General features: G+C 50.2%; 2 protein-coding genes across 2 annotated transcripts in view; both read left to right on the top strand.

Annotated features, from left to right (window-relative positions):
- The window catches only part of LOC137624778 (serine/threonine-protein phosphatase 2B catalytic subunit 3-like), a 568,901-nt gene that overhangs the window by 260,784 nt on the left and 287,067 nt on the right, over window positions 1-21,050 (top strand). The gene's annotated exons all lie outside the window — the stretch shown is intronic.
- The window catches only part of LOC137625068 (tudor and KH domain-containing protein homolog), an 81,109-nt gene continuing 66,059 nt past the window's right edge, over window positions 6,001-21,050 (top strand). The window contains exons 1-3 of the mRNA XM_068355997.1: window positions 6,001-6,111; window positions 6,583-6,745; window positions 15,488-15,615. Of these exons, the coding sequence (XP_068212098.1) occupies window positions 6,001-6,111; window positions 6,583-6,745; window positions 15,488-15,615 (402 nt within the window). The remainder of the gene's footprint in view (window positions 6,112-6,582; window positions 6,746-15,487; window positions 15,616-21,050) is intronic.

The raw sequence follows: 21,050 nt of genomic DNA, 5'->3' as shown, positions 1-21,050 counted from the left end.
CCTGCGCGCCCGCGCGATCGCTCGCCTGCGCGCCCGCTCGCCTGCGCGCCCGCGCGATCGCTCGCCTGCGCGCCCGCGCGATCGCTCGCCTGCGCGCCCGCGCGATCGCTCGCCTGCACGCCCTCGCGACCGCTCGCCTGCGCGCCCGCGCGACCACTCGCCTGTGCGCCCGCGCGACCATTCACCTTTGCGCGACCGTTCGCCCTCGCGCGACCATAGTTCGCGGCGAATTCCACAGCCGGTGGTAGCAGCAGGGACGCGTGCTCCTAGGCGGCACTCGGGATCACCTCCATCCAAGCACAGGTTGGTAGTGCAGGACGAAGACAGGTCAGTACAGCATTCTTCCCACCTTCTTTTCAGGCAGGAACCGTCGTGTCCTCTCCAAAGGATCGCCCGATCCCTTTCACCTTAGCGAGGATTTCGGACTCTGTGTCCTTGGAGCAGCAGACATGGTTTGATCCGCTGGCACGGGCGTTAATGAGGGTTATGAAACCAGCACTCACCGGCCAGGGTAACAAACCAGCGGCTGTCTCTCCTACGCTGAAGAGAAAGAGAGGAGTGGACTTCGTGGTGACTTCCCCCAGGGCGAAGTTGGTTCCCAAGAGGTCGGTCTCGAGGGTCCCCTCTCCTGCACGAGTACTCTCTCCTTCTCCCGCCCTGGAAGGATTTTTGGCGGGGGGGCTTTCCGTTGAAGATTTCTCCATCGGACAAGGGGTGACTGCTTACCTCTTCCTCTGGGAGCTTACCAGGTTCTTTCCCTCCTCGGTTACGGCCCGAGGTTTGGTTCAAGGAAGCTACAGGAAGATCAAGGGTACTTTCCTCCTCTCGAGCTCAGGCACCTTGGCCTTTCGTCGTTAAGTATCTACTTGCGGACAAGCTCGATGTTGTACCATCTGGACGCACTGACTGAAGGCTTCCTTCGGGTGTCTCATCTGTGGAGGTCAACGACCTCAGACACCCTTCCATCCTTGAGAAGAGTTTTGTCTTTGCCCAAGGACAGAGACTTAAACATCTGCTGTGCGGAGTAAATCGACTTCCGGTTTCACTCCTCCAAGGCGCTTTCTTCCAGACTCTGCAGGGCTCCAGCTCCCTTTTCTTTCAACCACGTCGGCCTAAGTTATCGGCTACGACAACTGGGACAAGGTGTCCAATTGCAGTTTCCTCCTGTCAGGAACAGATGGCACGGGAGACTCCCCCGGGGGGGCATAGTCCTAAAAGGAGTTCACGAACTCTAGGATTGCAGGTTTTTTCGCTGGGAGGATGCTTAAGGTTACTCATCCGAATGACAGCTTCCCGATGCCCATTCCCGCACAATCTCTGTGAGTAGCCAAGGATATCGCGCCTGCCGTCTCTGTCAGCGAATTCAGTGTCTCTGAACCTCTATGCCATAGCATCAGCAGAGTTGCCCGGTTGGGCAGAATGATCCATACCTTAGGCGAAGGTCTTCCTTAGGATCATCGACGGCTTCACCCCCGGCCCCCTCAGTCGATCCTTTCTTGTAAGGAAGGATCTGAGAGGGGATGTCCATAGTCGACCTCTCAGCCCTGATCAAGTTTGTCGAACAAACTTCGGCCAGCGTAGACCAGCAGAATCGATCAGACTGGTAACGAGGCGACAGGACTCCTTTAACCCTGGATCGGAAGGACGGGTACTTTCAGTTTCCATTCCATCCATCTTCCAGGGTGCTCGTCGAATTCAGCCTAAACTGCAAGTATTCCTGCTTATGATGCAGTGTGGCTATCCCGCCGTGGCATAGCAGGTTTGTTTCCCCAGAGAACTCTCCCTGCCTTCCTCTTGGCCGCTCAGGTGCAGACTTCCGCCTCCTCTGCTGTTTGGAGGGCTGGTCAACTCCGGTAGGCTCGGGTTTCGACCTTCTTCAGCGCCGGGAAAAGCTTCCGAATGCTGACCATGAGTGTGGGCTCATGGTATTTTGCTTGGAGCCTTCTCTTCCTCTGCCTCAACATCTGGAGTATCTGGCCATGATATTGAGTCAACCGCCTTACCACGTTGGAAACCCCGCTTCTCGTCCGTCCAGCGAGGTTAAGCAACGTCGGTACTTGGATGGGTGACCACCTGGGGACGCCAGATTCTGTTACCACATCCTCCGAGCCTTCCTTTCGGTTGACTGTGGCAAGACTGAGGAGAGTCGCAGTACCTGTTCTCAGTCAAGCAGAGTTTTCAGCCCTACCTTGGAACGTTTCCTAGTTCTTCTCTCCTCATTGACCCGTTTATAGTCCGAACGGTCGCCTCAGGATAAGTTCCATGTGGGGCGATCCAAGTTCCGGTGGCTTCAGGCAATGTTTAACCGGACTCCCTGGCCCTATGGGACCAGCGGAACTATTAAACCTGCAATGGGTGTTGACCTATGGAGCCTCTTGATGGTAGTGGATATTCTCGTCCTTTCCCCACATTCTTGATGCGGTTCTCGGACTCGTCAAAGGAAAGGGGGGGGGGGCATGTTCCGGTCCAGGCCTATGGTCAAGACCTGAAGGATACCTCTCCATCATTCAGGCAGGCTTAAGGGCCTTAGTCTGGCCCCTCTTCAGATCCTACCGCTCCTGCCAAGTCGCCCCGTTGCGTGTCGACTTCATGCTAACCAGCAGGGGACGCATTTTCACACCTTCACATCTTGCAGTAGAGATACCGGGATGATTGAGATTCTCTCAATTCCACCATCGGCTCTCTCATTCCAGGCAGGGGAATGTTTCTCTCAGACTATCCGAGCAGAGCCTCATAGAGAGAGTGTACCTAAGGGTCTTTGACCTTGGGTAACCAGCAAGTGCTGGTCTGGGGGACCTGATCGCGACAGCTTGGAACCTCAAGCTTCCGCTAGTTTTCCCCCCAGTCTCAGACCCCGAGACTCTGGCAAGATGCATTCCGGTGATGGTGGGACAACTTCGACGCCTGCGTCTTCCCTCCTTTTTGTCTGCGGACAATGGGTCTCAACAAAACCAGGTTGTCTGTCAACCTTTCAATGGGAGAGCTCCACTGGGACTATGCGCAGAACGGTTTCTGGACCCTCTGCTTCCCCTGACGGAACTCCCGGGAGAGCTTCTCCCACGGCGCAGACTACTCAAGCAACCACACTGCGACATCTCTCCCGAACCGGGGCGTCGCTTCGGCTTCATGCCTGGAGACACTACGCTTCCTCCTCTAGAAGAGATAACCCGCTACAGTCGCGGTACGGAGGTCGCGTCATCTGCGATAGTCATCCACAGGGGTCTCCCAGGCAAAGTGAAGAGTCTAAGGTGGTTGGTGCCGTGGGAGATATACCTCTTCCCGTGAGGCCTCTTCTCCAGCAATAACGGTCTTATTGCCTTTCGGCGGGAGGAAACTCCTTTCCGCTCTTGGCAATGAAGCCTGTCGCTCAGCCTTTCCCTGACCTTCAGGCTGAAAGGAATAACTTTTTCCTGCCCGCTGGATCTATCCTCGCTCATGCGAAGCTACGATCGTCCCTGTCCTAGTCGGAGGAAGACCTCCAACTTGGAGCATGGCTCGGACTTTTAGTCCTTTAAGAGATCTTCTCAAGACCCTTTTACGACAGGCCTCGGATTGTATTCCGCCTTGGGTCTTCTGCTCACTCTGGCCACGGCCAGTGTGTAAGCAATCTTCTTGGTCTCTTACTACTCCCCCCCTTTCTAAGGAAGAGGGGAAGGCAACATTCAGGCTCGCTCCTGAGTTGTTGGCTAGACTCAGAATCTGAGGGTCCCGACCCTTCGGTCCGATTCATTCAAGATTTTGAGTCTCCATTCTGTGTCTGATGTCCCAAGACCTTCTCTTTCTTGCCAGTACAGGAATCGAGAGGTTAGCGCTGGGAACAGCTGCAGTTTGGCCTCAGTTGCAGCCGATTTGGGAACACAAGGAGGACATGGGGGGAGAGTCGCCAGTATACCTCTTCAGCCCGGACTCAAGGACATTCATCTCGACCTGTCTTCAGACCCTCCCCCGTCACGTCGCCCTACAGCACGATGTTGGGTACATCGCAACGTCCCTCGCCTTCGAGTAATACTACTCTGTGACGCAGGTGCTACAAGCTGGAGTCTGGAAGCGTCTGATGACCTTCGCAGCCCGCTTCCTGCAGGGCGTGACCCACAGGAGTCTCGATACGTTTTCTATCGCTCTGTGGTGGCTACACAACAGCTGGTCTAACCTCAGGCTCCTTTTTGGACAGGTAGCAGAAGGTTGAGGGCATTGTTATCAGGTTTTAGTCTGCATGAACGAAAGAAGTATGTCTGGCCCTTACTTCTTTCTTCATCATCCCCTCTACGGGGAAGCAGCATCCTGGTCTCTGCATAGCTGACCTCGAACCTCTGCAGGTAAACCATGCTTCCTTGTGTTCCGAGTATTGAGTCAATACTGTCGCGTCCCCCATACCCTGACGAGGTGGTATTGGGAACGTCCTAACCCAGAGTTCCTTCTGGAACTCCAGGTCAACTGCCTAGGACGGGTCACACTTCTTCCTTCACACACAAGCTTACGTAGGCCACATGGTTCCTTGCGGTGCAAGGAACTTGTGAGGTGCAGGGACTCCTTTTCTCGAGTGCGACTCACTCGGATTCTGAGTCCCCGGGTAAAGCCAAAGCCAGTATGGCTGGGGACTTTCCACCCTTCCTAAGGGATAAGTCACCCTTTGTAAATAGCGTGGTTTGTATTTCGGTTACGGAACAAATGACAAATTCGAAGATAATTTGTATTTTTCCTAACCATACAAACCTTAGCTATTTACACATATTTGCCCGCCAGCCCTGCCCCCCAAGACAAGTCCTACCTCTAAGTGAAAGTGAGTATTCACCTGTGTGTGAGGGGGAGGAGGGGTAGCTAGCTACCACTCCCCTACCCCCCCGCTAACTAGCGCGGGGGTAATACACCCTCGTTAAATTCTAATGGCTCGCCATTTCAGCTACGCTAAAAGTAATAACCCTTTGTAAATAGCTAAGGTTTGTATGGTTAGGAAAAATACAAATTATCTTCGAATTTGTCATTTTACTAATAAAAATAACATTTTAATACCACCTCCCTGTGTATGATTGGAACTAGAGTTTCTGCTTTTCGCTTCGCGACATAAGTACGTCATATATCGTCCTTGAATCAACTCAACCCCCCCATGGCCCATGATTGCAATTATTCTAAAAAATTTCTTCATATTCTTTTTCTGACACTTTTATGTTTAACAAGGTCTCTCTGCGACCAGTGAAGTGGTTCTCGTCTATTTATACTGATGAAGATTCAGTGTCCTTCCTTTGATCCCTTTATTAATGGAAACCTTTGCTGAGCACACATCACGGCATTAATTAAACCGATCCTCTATTGTCATGGGAGATCTTCCTGGAATAGTTTCCACTATTTCCACTTTCATACCTAGGGTCCACAGGTACAATTATTACATAATTTTGCACAATGGCAGGCAACTATTCAATTTGCAATTCAAGTCTGTATTCTGTGTGAAAATCATGTTCTCAGTTCGTGTAGCTTTAGTTGCCTGGCACTCTTGTCGTTTGCATCTCCAAAGCATTCTATTATGTTAATGAGATATTTTGTTTGTTAGGTTTATGGGACCATCGTTTGAATCCTGATCTTGTAAGAGACCCTTCTCTCTCTCGTAAAAATAACCTTGCAATTTCATCCCTGGCAGTAACTCTAAACTGAAATTCTCTCTGAAACATTTTTTACTATTCCCAGTAAGGTGTTTGTGACGCTACCTCAAGATAATACTGTAGCAACAGCTCGGCCTAGAGTGCCCTCACATTTTGTCAGCACGGATGAATCGGTCGAAACGTACTTGCTGGATCAGCTACATTCCTTAAAATCTAAAGAAGAATCTCCCCTATCCTTTCTAACAAAAATGAAAATGGTGGGATTCATACCAACCTATTGATCATCATAAGTAAGGCTTATTCCAGATTGATGTTCCCTTCATGTGAAGGGATTTCTAAGTTGATCATGTCCAATTGGACAGGCTAGGCCCTATCATTCTACTCATCCCTATGATAGGCAGATAGAATGTTGCTGGAGTCATTTCCTTCACTCCCATATGGGGTTAGTCAGATTGGCACTTCCAGGGATGAAAAGAAAACTCATTCGGCTCTAGTAGGACTCCTGACTCGCCAATTAGTAAGTCTCCTTATTTTAAAGGACAAAAGGTTTGCATACGCGTAAGAGCAAGTAGATTTTTATTGTAATTCTATTTTTCCTAACTTCAAACCTGAGGCCTTTAAAGCTAAACTTCCTACCTCAACCAACCCTCTCGTTCCTGAGCGGAAAGTCAAAAGGGACATGGTTTCTATAGGCAGAGGTGCGAGAAGTCTCACCACCTGTTGTTAACTACCTTATTCAACTAATTCAACGTCCGTCCCAGCTCCCGCAAAAAGTATATTTCCTATTTTAAAGGACTGGTTTGTATAGCTAGGAAAAATAAAAAAAAATTTGTCTAAAGTAATTCAACAGGAGTTATAACTACCATTACTTGATATTATATAATAATACTAATAATACTATTATGTTCTTATTAAATATTTTCACATAAAAGGTTTTGTATTGTATCTTTTGTACTACTTGACAATTTTATGGTTGTTTTCATTTCAGGATGATGAAGAAGGCGATATTCTTAAGGGTCGGGCAACTCAGTGGACAAGTGCAGAATTCCAAGTACCTAGCGATGCTGTTGGGCTTGTCATCGGAAGGCAAGGATCCAACATAAAGCTCATTCAAGAACGAACCAACACAAAAATTTATTTTTCTGATGAAGGTTAGTTCTTAAATGTTGTGAATCTCTAGGAAATAAATTTAATAGTATGTACTTTACAGTATTGTCTTAATTTTTCAATCATCTATTGGTCAGATAATAAGTGTTGGAATGCCTTCCTATGTGTAAGGGTTCAGGAATTAGCATTGGTGTTAATACTGACACTATACAGTGCTTGATATTGTTAATTATTATTTTCATTGGGAAATCCAGTACCCATAGAGTTCCACATGAAATACTAATGAGTTTATACATTTTGAAAGGGTAAACCAAGTGCATGCAAGTTGATCACGGTAATTCTAACATAATGGTACAGGTGCCTGGTCACTTCAGGTTAGCAACTGTTCGATCAGAGCTGGTTTAGGTTTATGGGCTTATGCAATGTTGAGACTTTCTGGTTTGTTGAAGATGTTAGAGATAGCCAGGAGATCTTTTGCAATAATATATGAGGGGAAGTGAACCTAGAGATACATATAAAGAGGAGTGGGTCATATTCAGTAATAGGGGCCTTAGGAGTAGGGGAGAATTAGTTGGAGTCATTGTTCAACAAGTTCCTTCTATCTTCATCTACTTTTACCACGGTAATTTCTTTTCTTGTTCTACAGTGAGGAGCTGGCACTTAGACCTGAATCAGGTATTTTGATACAAGAACATGGACATTCATTTTTATTTGCACTCTCCATGCTTTTGAGGAATTTTGAGCAGTCTTATCCATTGTGTTTGGTCAGACTCCCAGAATGGGCTGTATATCTTGAGTCTCATGTATGAACCTTTTGAGTTCCTCGGTGAGGCCATGAGCATATCCCTCTTCCTCAAGACTGTCTTCATGCTATCCATAGCAACTGCAAAAAGGATAAACAAGCTGTATGACATGACTTCTGCCATATTATGGGATATGACACAGTTTTTCCTTCAGTTCTTGAATTTGTAGTAAAAACTCAGAACCCCTTCTCCCCAGAACATTTTACCTTGTGCCTCATGTGAGTTCACTGTGCTATATGGGTAGAATGAGACTCTTTGGGTCTGAGCTTTTATGTGTTTTGTTAGCATTAGTAGGCATGAGAAAGATGACTCTTTACTTAGTACACAAGTCGATAAAATTTGTTTTTGAGGAAAATCCCAGTCTCAGGTCATTTTTTTTACTGATGTATGCCATTGTGCTTCTGTGGTGGCTACAAGACATTGTGTAATGGCTTGAGCCCTATTGGACAGGAAAACATCTTGCATAAAGGTCATAAACAGGTTTTAGTGTCTCTACCCTTTTTCTTTTAGCACTTCTTTCAGAATGTAGTCAGCCTAGGTTGCATCCATGCTGTTCTAAAGAATTGCAACAGAGTTACACCTTGTTCACCAGAATGAGGATGGGATTCTTTCTGTTCTACATATGACCAGGTGATGAATTTCTAGAGAACGTTTGTATACAAACACCATTCTCTCAAACGGGGCGATGTTAAAATTTTGCACTAATAATTGCCATGTTACTTGAGTTGTCTTTCCCATACTTATGGATACACCTAGGCCATTGATATTCCCTTGTAGAAAATGCAATGGCAACCTTGCAAGTTCTGAGAGACACTGCTTCCCACCTAATGTTAGCCTAATTGGAGGTTTGTATCGTCATCAGAACAAAGGCATTTTTAATAGTAAGATATACAAACCTAAAATTTTATAGTCCTGTCTTTAACCATCCTATCATTTGCTCCTGTAGCTGAAGGTGACAGAGGAGGAGTCCCCCTCCCACACATTTGCATGTCTAGAGAAAACACAATTTTCAATATTAATCTTACCCGATGATCATGTAGCTGTCAACTCCGTTGCCCGACAGAAATCTACGGTCGGGATACGCCAGCGATCGCTATCCAGGTGGGGGTGTGCTCAACAGCGCCATCTGTGGTCAGGTACTCAAGTACTTCTTGTCAACAAGACCTCAATTTTTCCTCTGTCGTGCCGCCGGCAAGACCTACTTGGATACGCTGTTGATTTTGGAGTCTTTTGTTCACGTTTTGGTGAAGTATTTGCTCTAAAGTTTAGCCTTCGCTGTTCAGGAAGCTTTATCCTTAGCTTAGCAAGCTTTTGGAATTAATTTGATTCATTGGTTAACGATCTTTGCTTTATTTTGGAATTCCCCCTTGACTACCTCTAAATTCAAGATGTCTGACCATTCCCAAGTTCCTAAATACAGGCAGTGTAGTGTTAGGACTTGTACTAGGCGTCTTCCGAAGGCCTCTATAGATCCTCACACCGTATGTTCCAATTGTAGGGGTAAATCCTGTCAATTGGAAGATCGATGTGGGGAATGTGCTGGGCTTTCGGAATTCGATTTTAACGAATTCCTCAGATATGCACGTAGGTTAGAGAAGGAGAGAGATAGGAGGAGTTCTTCTCGCTCTGTGGATTTTTCCTCTCCCCATGCCCTGTGGTGACTCCCGAACCTGCTACGAGTGCTCAGCCTGTAATGGCTGATATGTTGCGTGCCATTCAGGCTCTCGGTGAGAAGGTGGAGTCGTTGGTTAGTGACCGCAATCAGCTCTTGGCAGATGTCAGAGAGCTGAAAGCGAAGAGTGCAGTGGGAAGTGTTAGTGCTAGTGATGTGCATAGTGTCAGTGTCAGTGTTGCGCATGAGGGTACATCTGTGCGTGCCAGTCGTCCTCCCAGTCCGGGACCTCTTGCAAGCTCCCAAGCCCAGGGGAGAAGCAATGTTGAAGGGCCAAAGGGTTCGGCAGGCCTTGATCGGCGCACGGATGTATCCTCAGTGGTTGCGGACGTATCTGTTATGGATCGTCCCATCCACATACAGACGAATGAGCCCTTACATTCCTCGTCTGTGGAAGAGGTTTCCAGGAGGAAACGGTGGACCAAGGTCTCACGACCGCTCAAACGTAAGGTCCCTTCCGAGCTAGTCCAACGGCCCAGGTGTAGCCACTGGGTCAGTTCGGACTCGCCGCAGTCATCTGATGACTGCACACCTCCCAAGAGAGGTAGAGTGGTCCCTCAACAGGCCTCTGCTCCGTCTGTTGTTGCTCCAACCACAGTAGACCCTAAGTGGTCCATGCTGCAGACTATGCAGTCTCAGCTTGCGGCATTCATGCAGGAGTATCATGCCGAGAAGGTTAACACCTCTCCTGTTAACCTACAACCCGCAGAGGTTGTGCGCTCAGCAGATACTGCGGCTGCCTGCTCCCACACTGTGAGAGCTCCTCCACCGCTGCGCAGCCCTCCCTGCCAGACGCATGTTCTTGCTGCACCATCTGCTAACATGCGTGAGCTGCCGCATCAGGAGTTGCCGGGTTCCAGCACTATGCGGCATTCTCCTCAGCCCATGCAGCATGCTCTGCAGACCTTACAGCATGCTCCGCATACCATGCAGCATGAGCCGCATACCTTACAGCATGCTCTGCATACCATACCGCATGCTCCTCAGCCCACCGCAGACCCTCCCACACACCAGCCTTCTGCTTCTGTTGTTGCCAGCTCGCAGACTGTCCAGCAGAGGCATGATGTTGGATCCGCAGGTACGCATGCACCCGTTCTGCAGGATTCAGCCGTTCAGCTTGCTGCTCTGCCTTTGCCACTCACTACTCAACTTTCGGATGATGAAGCTGCTCATCTGGATGATCCTCACTCTGATGTTGAAGGACACAAGTCTTCGCCACCCTCCTTAGACTTTCGCAAAGTCCTTGCTCTGTTCAGGGACTTGTATCCTGAACATTTTGTGTCTGCAACCCCTCGTTCTCCTCCCTCCGAGTTTGCTCTGGGCATGCAGTCTGCTGCGCCTGCCTTTACCAAGCTTGTTCTCGCCAGATCATCTAGGAGAGCTTTGAGGGTTATGGGGGACTGGTTGCATTCCAAGAAGCAACTGGGAAGGACCTCTTTTGTGTTTCCTCCTCCCAAGCTGGCTTCTAAGTCGAGCGTCTGGTATGCCACGGGAGAGGAACCTGGCTTGGGGGTTCCTGCCTCTGCCCAGGCCGACTTCTCAAGTCTGGTTGACTCTCCCCGCAGGTTGGCTATGAGACGTTCCAAGATCTGCTGGTCCTTTTCCGATCTAGATCATATGTTGAAGGGAGTCTTTCGTGCCTTCGAGATTTTCAACTTCCTCGATTGGTGTTTGGGAGCCTTAAGTAGGAAGACTTCCCCTTCAGATAAGGACTCGGCCATGCTAATCATGTCTAGCATGGACAAGGCAATTCGGGATGGGTCTGGTGAACTTGCGGCTTCATATGTATCAGGAGTCCTCAAGAAGAGAGAACTCCTTTGCTCCTTCTTATCTGCTGGTATCACTCCTTGCCAGAAGTCAGAGTTGTTGTTCGCTCCTCTCTCCAAGTGTCTGTTTCCGGAGGAGTTGATTAAAGGGATGGCTGCCTCACTTATCCAGAAGGATACTCATGATCTAATGGCTTCTTCTGCACGTAAGGCTAAAACCTTACCTTCCGTACCTAGACCCTTCCGCCCTGCAGCAATTGATACACCTGCTTCTAGGTTCATCCCGCCCTTTCGTGGCAGAACCTCCAGCAGAGGAGGTACCCGTGCAGACAGTCACCGTGGCAAGTCCAAGAAGGGTTCCAAGTCCGCAAAAGGCAAGTTTTGACTGCCTTCATCTCCAGACAGCAGTAGGAGCCAGACTCAAGACCTTCTGGCAAGCTTGGGAGAGCAGAGGTGCAGACGCTCAGTCTGTGAAGTGGCTAAGGGAGGGATACAGAATTCCGTTCTGCCGCAATCCCCCTCTAGCTACATCTCCCATCAACCTCTCTCCCAACTACAAGGAGAAGAACAAGAGGCTAGCGTTGCAACAAGAGGTGTCGCTCTTGCTACTAAAGGAAGCAGTGGTCATAGTCCGGGATCATCAATCCCCGGGCTTTTACAACCGTCTCTTCCTGGTAGCCAAGAAGACAGGAGGTTGGAGACCGGTGCTGGACGTCAGTGCTCTCAATGCTTTTGTCACCAAGCAGACGTTCACGATGGAGACGACGAAGTCGGTCCTAGCAGCGGTCAGGCAGGAGGACTGGATGGTCTCGTTAGACCTGAAAGACGCATACTTTCACGTCCCCATCCATCCAGACTCCCAACCTTTCCTAAGATTCGTCTTTGGAAAGGTTGTGTACCAGTTCCAAGCCCTGTGCTTTGGCCTAAGCACGGCACCTCTTGTGTTTACGAGACTGATGAGGAATATTGCGAAATTCCTTCACTTGGCAGACATCAGAGCCTCCCTCTATTTAGACGACTGGCTTTTAAGAGCTCCCACAAGTCGTCGCTGTCTGGAGAATCTCAGATGGACTATGGATCTGACCAAGGAACTGGGCCTCCTGGTCAATTTAGAGAAGTCCCAGCTCGTCCCATCCCAGACCATTGTCTACCTGGGTATGGAGATTCAGAGTCGAGCTTTTCGGGCTTTTCCGTCGGCCCCAAGGATCAACCAAGCCCTAGAATGCATCCAGAGCATGCTGAGAAGGAACCGATGCTCAGTCAGGCAGTGGATGAGTCTAACAGGGACACTTTCATCGCTGGCCCTGTTCATCGAGTTAGGGAGACTCCACCTCCGCCCCCTTCAGTATCATCTAGCTGCTCACTGGATAAAGGACATGACGCTAGAGTCGGTCTCAGTTCCTGTTTCCGAAGAGATGAGGTCTACTCTAACGTGGTGGAAGAACAGCATTCTTCTCAAGGAAGGTCTACCTTTGGCTGTTCAGACCCCCGACCACCGTCTCTTCTCGGACGCATCAGACTCGGGCTGGGGTGCGACATTGGACGGACAGGAATGCTCGGGAACATGGAATCAGGAGCAAAGGACACTTCACATCAATTGCAAGGAGTTGTTGGCAGTTCATCTGGCCTTGATAAACTTCAAGTCCCTCCAGCTAAACAAGGTGGTGGAGGTGAACTCCGACAACACCACAGCCTTGGCTTACATCTCCAAGCAGGGAGGGACTCATTCGAGGAAGTTGTTCGAGATCGCAAGGGACCTCCTCATTTGGTCAAAAGATCGAAAGCTCACGCTGGTAACGAGGTTCATTCAGGGCGATATGAATGTCATGGCAGATCGCCTCAGCCGGAAGGGTCAGGTCATCCCCACAGAGTGGACCCTTCACAAGAATGTTTGCAGCAGACTTTGGGCCCTGTGGGGTCAGCCAACCATAGATCTGTTCGCTACCTCGATGACCAAGAGGCTCCCATTGTATTGTTCTCCGATTCCAGACCCAGCAGCAGTTCACGTGGATGCCTTTCTGCTGGATTGGTCCCATCTCGACCTGTATGCATTCCCGCCGTTCAAGATTGTCAACAGGGTACTTCAGAGGTTCGCCTCTCACAAAGGGACACGGCTGACGTTGGTTGCTCCCCTCTGGCCCGCGAGAGAATGGTTGACAGAGGTACTGCAATGGCTGGTCGACGTTCCCAGGACTCTTCCTCTAAGAGTGGACCTTCTGCGTCAACCTCACGTAAAGAAGGTACACCCAAACCTCCACGCTCTTCGTCTGACTGCCTTCAGACTATCGAAAGACTCTCAAGAGCTAGAGGCTTTTCGAAGGAGGCAGCCAGAGCGATTGCCAGAGCAAGGAGGACATCCACTCTCAGAGTCTATCAGTCTAAATGGGAAGTCTTCCGAAACTGGTGCAAGGCCAATGCAGTTTCCTCAACCAGTACCACTGTAACCCAGATTGCTGACTTCCTGTTACATCTAAGGAACGTTAGATCCCTATCAGCTCCTACGATCAAGGGTTACAGAAGTATGTTGGCAGCGGTTTTCCGCCACAGAGGCTTGGATCTTTCCACCAACAAAGATCTACAGGACCTCCTTAGGTCTTTTGAGACCTCAAAGGAACGTCGGTTGTCCACTCCAGGCTGGAATCTAGACGTGGTCCTAAGGTTCCTGATGTCATCTAGATTTGAACCGCTCCAATCAGCCTCTTTTAAGGACCTCACATTAAAAACTCTTTTCCTCGTATGCCTAGCAACAGCTAAAAGAGTAAGTGAGATCCACGCCTTCAGCAGGAACATAGGTTTCACATCGGAAACGGCTACATGTTCCTTGCAGCTCGGTTTTTTGGCTAAAAACGAGCTTCCTTCACGTCCTTGGCCTAAATCGTTCGAGATCCCTAGCCTGTCCAACTTGGTGGGGAACGAACTGGAGAGAGTACTTTGCCCAGTCAGAGCTCTTAGGTACTATCTAAGAAGGTCAAAACCTTTACGAGGACAATCAGAAGCCTTATGGTGTGCTGTCAAGAAGCCTTCGCTACCAATGTCTAAGAACGCAGTTTCTTACTACATCAGGCTTCTGATTAGAGAAGCACATTCTCATCTGAAGGAAGAAGACCTTGCTTTGCTGAAGGTAAGGACACATGAAGTGAGAGCTGTGGCTACTTCAGTGGCCTTCAAACAGAACCGTTCTCTGCAGAGTGTTATGGATGCAACCTATTGGAGAAGCAAGTCAGTGTTCGCATCATTCTATCTCAAAGATGTCCAGTCTCTTTACGAGAACTGCTACACCCTGGGACCATTCGTAGCAGCGAGTGCAGTAGTAGGTGAGGGCTCAGCCACTACATTCCCATAATCCCATAACCTTTTTAACCTTTCTCTTGAATACTTTTTATTGTTGTTTTTGGGTTGTACGGTCGGCTAAGAAGCCTTCCGCATCCTGGTTGATTTGGCGGGTGGTCAATTCTTTCTTGAGAAGCGCCTAGGTTAGAGGTTGTGATGAGGTCCTTTAGTATGGGTTGCAGCCCTTTATACTTCAGCACCTAAGAGTCGTTCAGCATCCTAAGAGGACCGCTACGCTCAGTAAGGAAGACGTACTTAATAAAGGCAGAGTAATGGTTCAAGTCGACTTCCTTACCAGGTACTTATTTATTTTATATTTGTTATTTTGAATAACTAATAAAATGAAATACGGGATACTTAGCTTCTTTGTTAACATGTATGCTGGTCTCCACCCACCACCCTGGGTGTGAATCAGCTACATGATCATCGGGTAAGATTAATATTGAAAAATGTTATTTTCATTAGTAAAATAAATTTTTGAATATACTTACCCGATGATCATGAATTAAAGGACCCGCCCTTCCTCCCCATAGAGAACCAGTGGACCGAGGAGAAAATTGAGGTCTTGTTGACAAGAAGTACTTGAGTACCTGACCACAGATGGCGCTGTTGAGCACACCCCCACCTGGATAGCGATCGCTGGCGTATCCCGACCGTAGATTTCTGTCGGGCAACGGAGTTGACAGCTACATGATCATCGGGTAAGTATATTCAAAAATTTATTTTACTAATGAAAATAACATTTTACTTTAAAAAAAGAAAGATTAACCTTTCTTTGCATTTTTCTAAAGCAGAATAATTGAAGGTTGTCATATCTCTACCAAAATTCATAGTACATATGCTTTCTCTCTTTGCCAAATAAATGGTATTCTTATGTAACTAGTTGATGCATTATAAAATTCTAATGCAATAATTGATTTTTAAGAAAATACTCTTGCACTCCTACATTGTTTTGATTTTTTTAGTTTTATGAATGCTTGGAAAGAAATTTCTTAAAATATACACATAAAAATACTACATACACCATTCATGTATTTTTATGCAGTACAGTAATTGGAAGTACTATTCAGTAAGAAGAGTAAGATTTTCTACCTATTCACTGTATGAATGTAAAAAGTTGACTGAATTACCACTGTTTTAGGAGCAATCTAAGGTTGTTAATGTAATTATTTATTGTTTTACAGTTATGGTTACCAATCTATGTCTTTATTTCAGAAGTGGAAGGATATCGGATATGTACAATCAGAGGTTCGGAGGACAATGTGACTTTAGCTCAGAAGTTAGTTATAAAAGCTGTTACAGATCAGCCAATTATAGAAACTGAAGAGATATTGGTTCCCATTGTAAGTTTTTACCTCTTTGTTAGCTTTGTCAGATTTATTATGTCCTTAAGGTTGTTGAAATTTTTCAGCTTTAAAATTTGGTACATATATAATGTTTCAATGATATGATGCCCAAATCCCCTATGGCTCTTATAAGAGCCTATATGCTAACCAGATGGTAGTTGTAATTCCAAGTGTGACATAATTTATTTGAGTCAGTTCAGAGTTATGGGGAGAATCTAAAGATAAGTAGATAAATTTGTTTTATTTGGCATCTTGATATTATTAATCCTAGTCCTCATCATTATTGCAATTAATGTATTTTAAATGAAATTTGTTCCGTAACTGAAATACAAACCACGCTATTTACATGGGGTATTACTTTCGGCGTAGCTGATATGACGAGCCATTAGATTTTTAATGAGGGTTAACTACCCTCTCGCTAGTTAGCGAGGGGGTAGGGGAGGGGTAGCTAGCGACCCCTCCCCCCTCACACACCGGTGAACTGATTCACTTCACTTTTGGCTCGGGTGATGATCAGACCTGTCTGTCTCACCCTCGCATTTTTGACAGCCTTAATTTGTTGGCTTTTTGTTACAGCTTGTGTGCTTGGAAGTTGGCCTCATCATGCGGAAGTGCCCTGGACTTCCCGACCGCCCTTGTGGAACGTTCATGTCGGCAGTCGAGACCGACCCTCACTCCTTATGTCCATACTGCCGAGGTCAACGGTGTGATAGGAATAAAACTTGTAGTGTGTGCAGGGAGTGGTCTACCTCCCAGTGGGAGAGGTTTTCCCGGCGACGTAAGAAGTAGTCTAAGCGTGACCTTTCTCCTTCAAGGGCTGCCTTGAAGAAGGAAGGTTCCAAAGACACTTCTTCCGTTGCCCGAAGCTCCCATTCGATCGGTCTCTCACGAGGGGCCGTCGAGTGGTAGCGTAGGCCTTTCTGTTGTTGACCAACCTCGGGGTTCGGGAGAGGGAGTTGCCTCCCATAGCGAGGCAGCTCCTCCTCCTCCACCTCTGGGGGAGGATTTTGATCTTGATGACTCTGTCTCTAACAATGATCTTTTGCAGCTTTGGGCTTCCTTGGGGCTTAAGGGCTCGCCCTCCAGGGAAGCCCTGTTTGACCTGATCCAGTTGAGTGCAGCTGTCAAACAGTCGCCGGTAATAGCAGAGGTTGATCCTCTGTCTATTGTCGACGTTGTTGTGGCAGAGGCTTCTGACGGGTCGGGCCAACCCCTGCTGTCGTTGCGGATGTTGCTGAAGGCTCAGTTCCCCCCTCCGAACATCCTTCAAGGGAGGAGCTGGGTCCAACGGTCTCCCCTGCGGGTGATTCTCCCCCCCGGTGGAGTTCACTGACGGAGACTCCTCTTTGGAGGACCGGCGATGGTGTTGCTGTCCCTCGAGGTCGTCTTCGCCGTAAGGCTCGCCCTCCTCTTCGCCGTAGAGGCCTTCCTTCTCCTTACAAGGGAGTTAGGAGGCGCCTCTTCGGTTCTTCGCCTTCGACGTCTCCTGCAGAGGAGCCTCCTCGACGTGAGCAGACCGTTGCAGCTGCATCTCTAGACCTCTCAGCTGATCGTTCGCGATCCCCCAGGCCTGCCAGACCTGCTAGCCTTCCTTCTCCGTTTGCGGACGCAGATGCGCTGTGGGTCCCTACGCACCCCGTTTTCCAACGGGCACCGGTCCCTTCGGGACACAAGGGCTTATCTCCCACGGAGAGTAAGTCCCTTAAGCGCCAGGTGTTACCTGCGCGCCCACGTTCTCCTGTGCGAGTAGCGCGCAAGCGCTCTCCTGCTGTGGACCCTTCAGACTCTTCGCGCCCCACATTTTCTCGCCGTAGATCTCCTGTGCGCCAGCTCTCTCCTGCTCACCAGCGCAGATCTGCGCGCCCACGTACTCCCGAGCGCCCACGATCACCTGCTCGCCAGCGCACATCTGCGCGTCTTGGTCCTGATGCGCGCCAACGTTCGTCCACGCGCCCACGATCTCCGGATCTGGGTGCAAGCAAGGAGTCCGTTCCTTTGCCCACGCGCCAGCCTTTGCCTGTGCAATGGCGCGCACTCTCCTGTGCGCTCATCTAAACCTGGTCGAGTCTCTGCGCGCCCGTGCGCCCACGAGAAGTTTCCGGTGCAAGCCCGCGAGCGTTCGGCTCTACGCGCCACTTCACCTTCTAGTCCTGTGGCCCAACCGATAGCTCCCGACCACGCCAATACGTGCCAGCGATCTCCAACGCGCCAGCGGCCTCCCGCGCACCCTCGCGATCCTTCGCCTGCGCGCAAGCGCTCTCCAATGCGCCCGCGCGCCCTCACGTCGGGTCCGCGAAGGTCTCCTACGCGCCCACGCGCTAACTCACCTGTGCGCAGTCGATCGCCTTCTCGGCCTACGCGCCATCGTTCGCCAACACGCCGTCGTTCTCCCGGTCACCAGCGCTCTCCCTTACTACCGCGCACACCCTCACCTGCGCGCCCACGCGCACCTTCACCTGCACGCGCACCTTCACCTGCACGCGCACCTTCACCTGCACGCGCACCTTCACCTGCACGCGCACCTTCACCTGCACGCGCACCTTCACCTGCACGCGCACCTTCACCTGCACGCGCACCTTCACCTGCACGCCCACACGCTCACTCACCCACGCACACCCGCGCTATCATCTCCGCGCGCGCGCCAACGTTCGCCCGCGCACGAACCCGCGATTTTACCATTGCGCGAGCGCTGGCGCGACCCCGACCGTGATTTCCACCAGGTTTCGCAGCACGGGCAACCTTGCGAGTCCTCTGGAGCGGCGCGTACTTCCAGATCATTGTCGTCACGATCTCCACCCCGTAAGCGCAGTTCAGCGCTCTTGCCGGAGGAGGAAGAATCTTCAGAGAGGTCTAAGCATCACTCTTCTTCTTTTCAGGCAGGCCCTGTGGTGTCCACTCCTAAGGATCGCCCGATCCCCTTCCCTTCCAGCGGGAGTCGCTGACAGCCGTCAGCCTTGGTTCGGGTCTCTGATCAAAGCGGTCGTCCAGGCTGTTAAGCCGGCCCTCGCTGATCTAGGCCTCAAACCAACGGCAGCCTCGTCCCCGCTGAAGAGAAGGAGAGGAGTGGACTTGTGGTAACTCCTCCTAGGGTTAAACTGGCTCCCAAGAAGTCCGTCAGGAAGTCCCCTTCCCCCCTCAGACGTTTTCCCCTTCCCCTGTGGACGAAGCCTTTCCGGTCTCAGGAGAGTCCATCGAGGTGAGACATTCTCCCACGGCACCAATGGGAGGAACCCCACCTCGAGTAGAATCGTCTCGTGTGGGAGCAGAGAGGGGCCCTCAGACTTCTTTGCTGGCGTCCTGTATACCTGCTAGGAGGGAGCCCAAGGACTCAAAGACCGTCCCTAAGTCTTCAGCCCGGATTCGACCAGAGCCAGCAAGACCCCAGGAGAACGTCCGTGTGTCCCCCCAGGTAGAGCAGATGGGGACAGGAGACTTTGCTGCCAGTCCACAAGGAGGAGAGCTGCATGAGTCGGAGAATGCCTTCTGGCAGATCCTGAGTCTAATGAGGCAACTCAACAGGTTCGAGGACCCGGAGACCGCCCCTCGCGAGGGCAAGGATATGGTTCTGGACCAAGTCTACGGCACTCAAAAACCTCCGAAGGCCTGTGCGGCTCTGCCCTGGTCCCAAGGGGTTAAGAGCGCCAGAGACAAGGTTGAGAGCCAGCTCTCCGAACTCGCCTCCTCCAGCCGTTTCCCTGCCGGCAACAAACTCCTCCCACCTCCTCGCGTACAGCAAAGGAAGTACTTCGAGATCATGGGGGAGTCTTGTTTAGCTCTTCCTCTCCACCATTCTGTGGAAGAGCTCTCCAGGGGAATTTCTCTCGAGAAACTCTCCGCCCGGCAGGTGACATTCTCGGCTACAGAGATCTTGAGCCAGGAGAAAGTCGCAAAGTGTGCCATGCAGGCCACTTCGTGGCTGGATGTCTGGCTGGGGTCTCTGGGCATCCTGTTGCGATCCGAGGACTTGTCCAAGGAGAGCACCAAGAAGGCCATGGAGACTTTTCTCCTCTCGGGCACACGCACCATCGAGTTTCTAGCTCACCAAGTTTCGAACTTGTGGGCAAACTCAATCTTGAAGCATCGTGATGCGGTGACCGAGAGGTTCCATGCGAAGGTCCCAGCCATGGATGTCTGCAAGCTCAGACACACTTCCATCCTTGGAAAGAGCCTGTTTGAGCTCAAGGATGTGGAATGGACAGCTGAGAGGTGGAGGAAGTCGAATCACGATTCTCTCCTCCAAAGGGCTCTTACATCCAGACCCTACAAGCCTCCAGCACCTCAACAACAAAAGCCTCGTCAGTCTAGGACATCGAAACCGGCTCCGGCAGCAAAGGCAAAGGTGTCCAAACAGCAGCCCTTTCCCGTCAAGGACAGGAAGGGTGGGAAGCCCTCCAGGGGAAGCAAGAATCCTAGAGGGAGCGGCCGAGGCCGCAAACGCTAGGATTGGCAATCCCCTTGCGTGTCCACCAGTGGGGGGATGCCCGCAGAGTTGCGCGTTCAGGTGGCAGCAACTCGGGGCCGGTCTCTGTGATCAGCCAAGGATATCGTGTCCCGTTCACGACATCTCTTCCTCCCCTGACAGCGAATCCAGTGTCGTTGAGCTCCTATGCCATGGGATCGGCAAAGGGGCTAGCCCTTCGGGCAGAAGTCGAGACCATGCTCAAGAAGGATACTCTCCAAGAGGTCGTCGACGGCTCCCCAGGCTTCTTCAGTCGACTCTTTCTTGTAAAGAAGGCGTCTGGAGGCTGGAGACCCGTCATCGACCTCTCAGCTCTGGACAAGTTTGTCAAACAAACTCCGTTCAGCATGGAGACAGCAGAGACGGTCAGACTTGCAGTGAGACCGCAAGACTTCATGTGCACACTGGATCTAAAGGACGCGTACTTCCAGATCCCAACCCATCCATCTTCCAGGAAGTACTTGAGATTCAGCCTAGACAACAAGATCTACCAGTTCAAGGTGCTGTGCTTCGGTCTCTCCACAGCACCACAGGTGTTCACCAGATTGTTCACCCTGATATCTTCGTGGGCACACAGGATCGGCATCCGTCTCCTTCGCTATCTGGACGACTGGCTGATCCTGGCAGACTCGGAGTCGACCCTTCTTCGACACCGGGACAAGCTTCTGGGACTTTGCGAGGATCTAGAGATCATGGTAAATCTCGAGAAGTCTTCTCTGCTTCCATCTCAACGACTGGTATATCTAGGCGTGATATTGGACACCAATCTCCACAAAGCCTTTCCATCAGACGACAGGATAGCAAGGCTAAGGAGGGTTGCGGAACCTTTCCTCAGACGGGAAGAGCTTCCAGCCCAATCTTGGTTACGTCTTCTAGGTCACCTTTCCTCCCTGGCCCGTTTAGCTCCAAACGGCCGCCTCAGGATGAGATCCCTGCAATGGCGGCTCAAGTCCCGGTGGAGTCAAGGCCACGA

This window comes from Palaemon carinicauda, chromosome 31, assembly GCF_036898095.1.
Source record: "Palaemon carinicauda isolate YSFRI2023 chromosome 31, ASM3689809v2, whole genome shotgun sequence".
In the NCBI taxonomy this organism is placed as follows: domain Eukaryota; kingdom Metazoa; phylum Arthropoda; class Malacostraca; order Decapoda; family Palaemonidae; genus Palaemon; species Palaemon carinicauda.
This window is presented reverse-complemented; position numbering and strand designations above follow the sequence as displayed.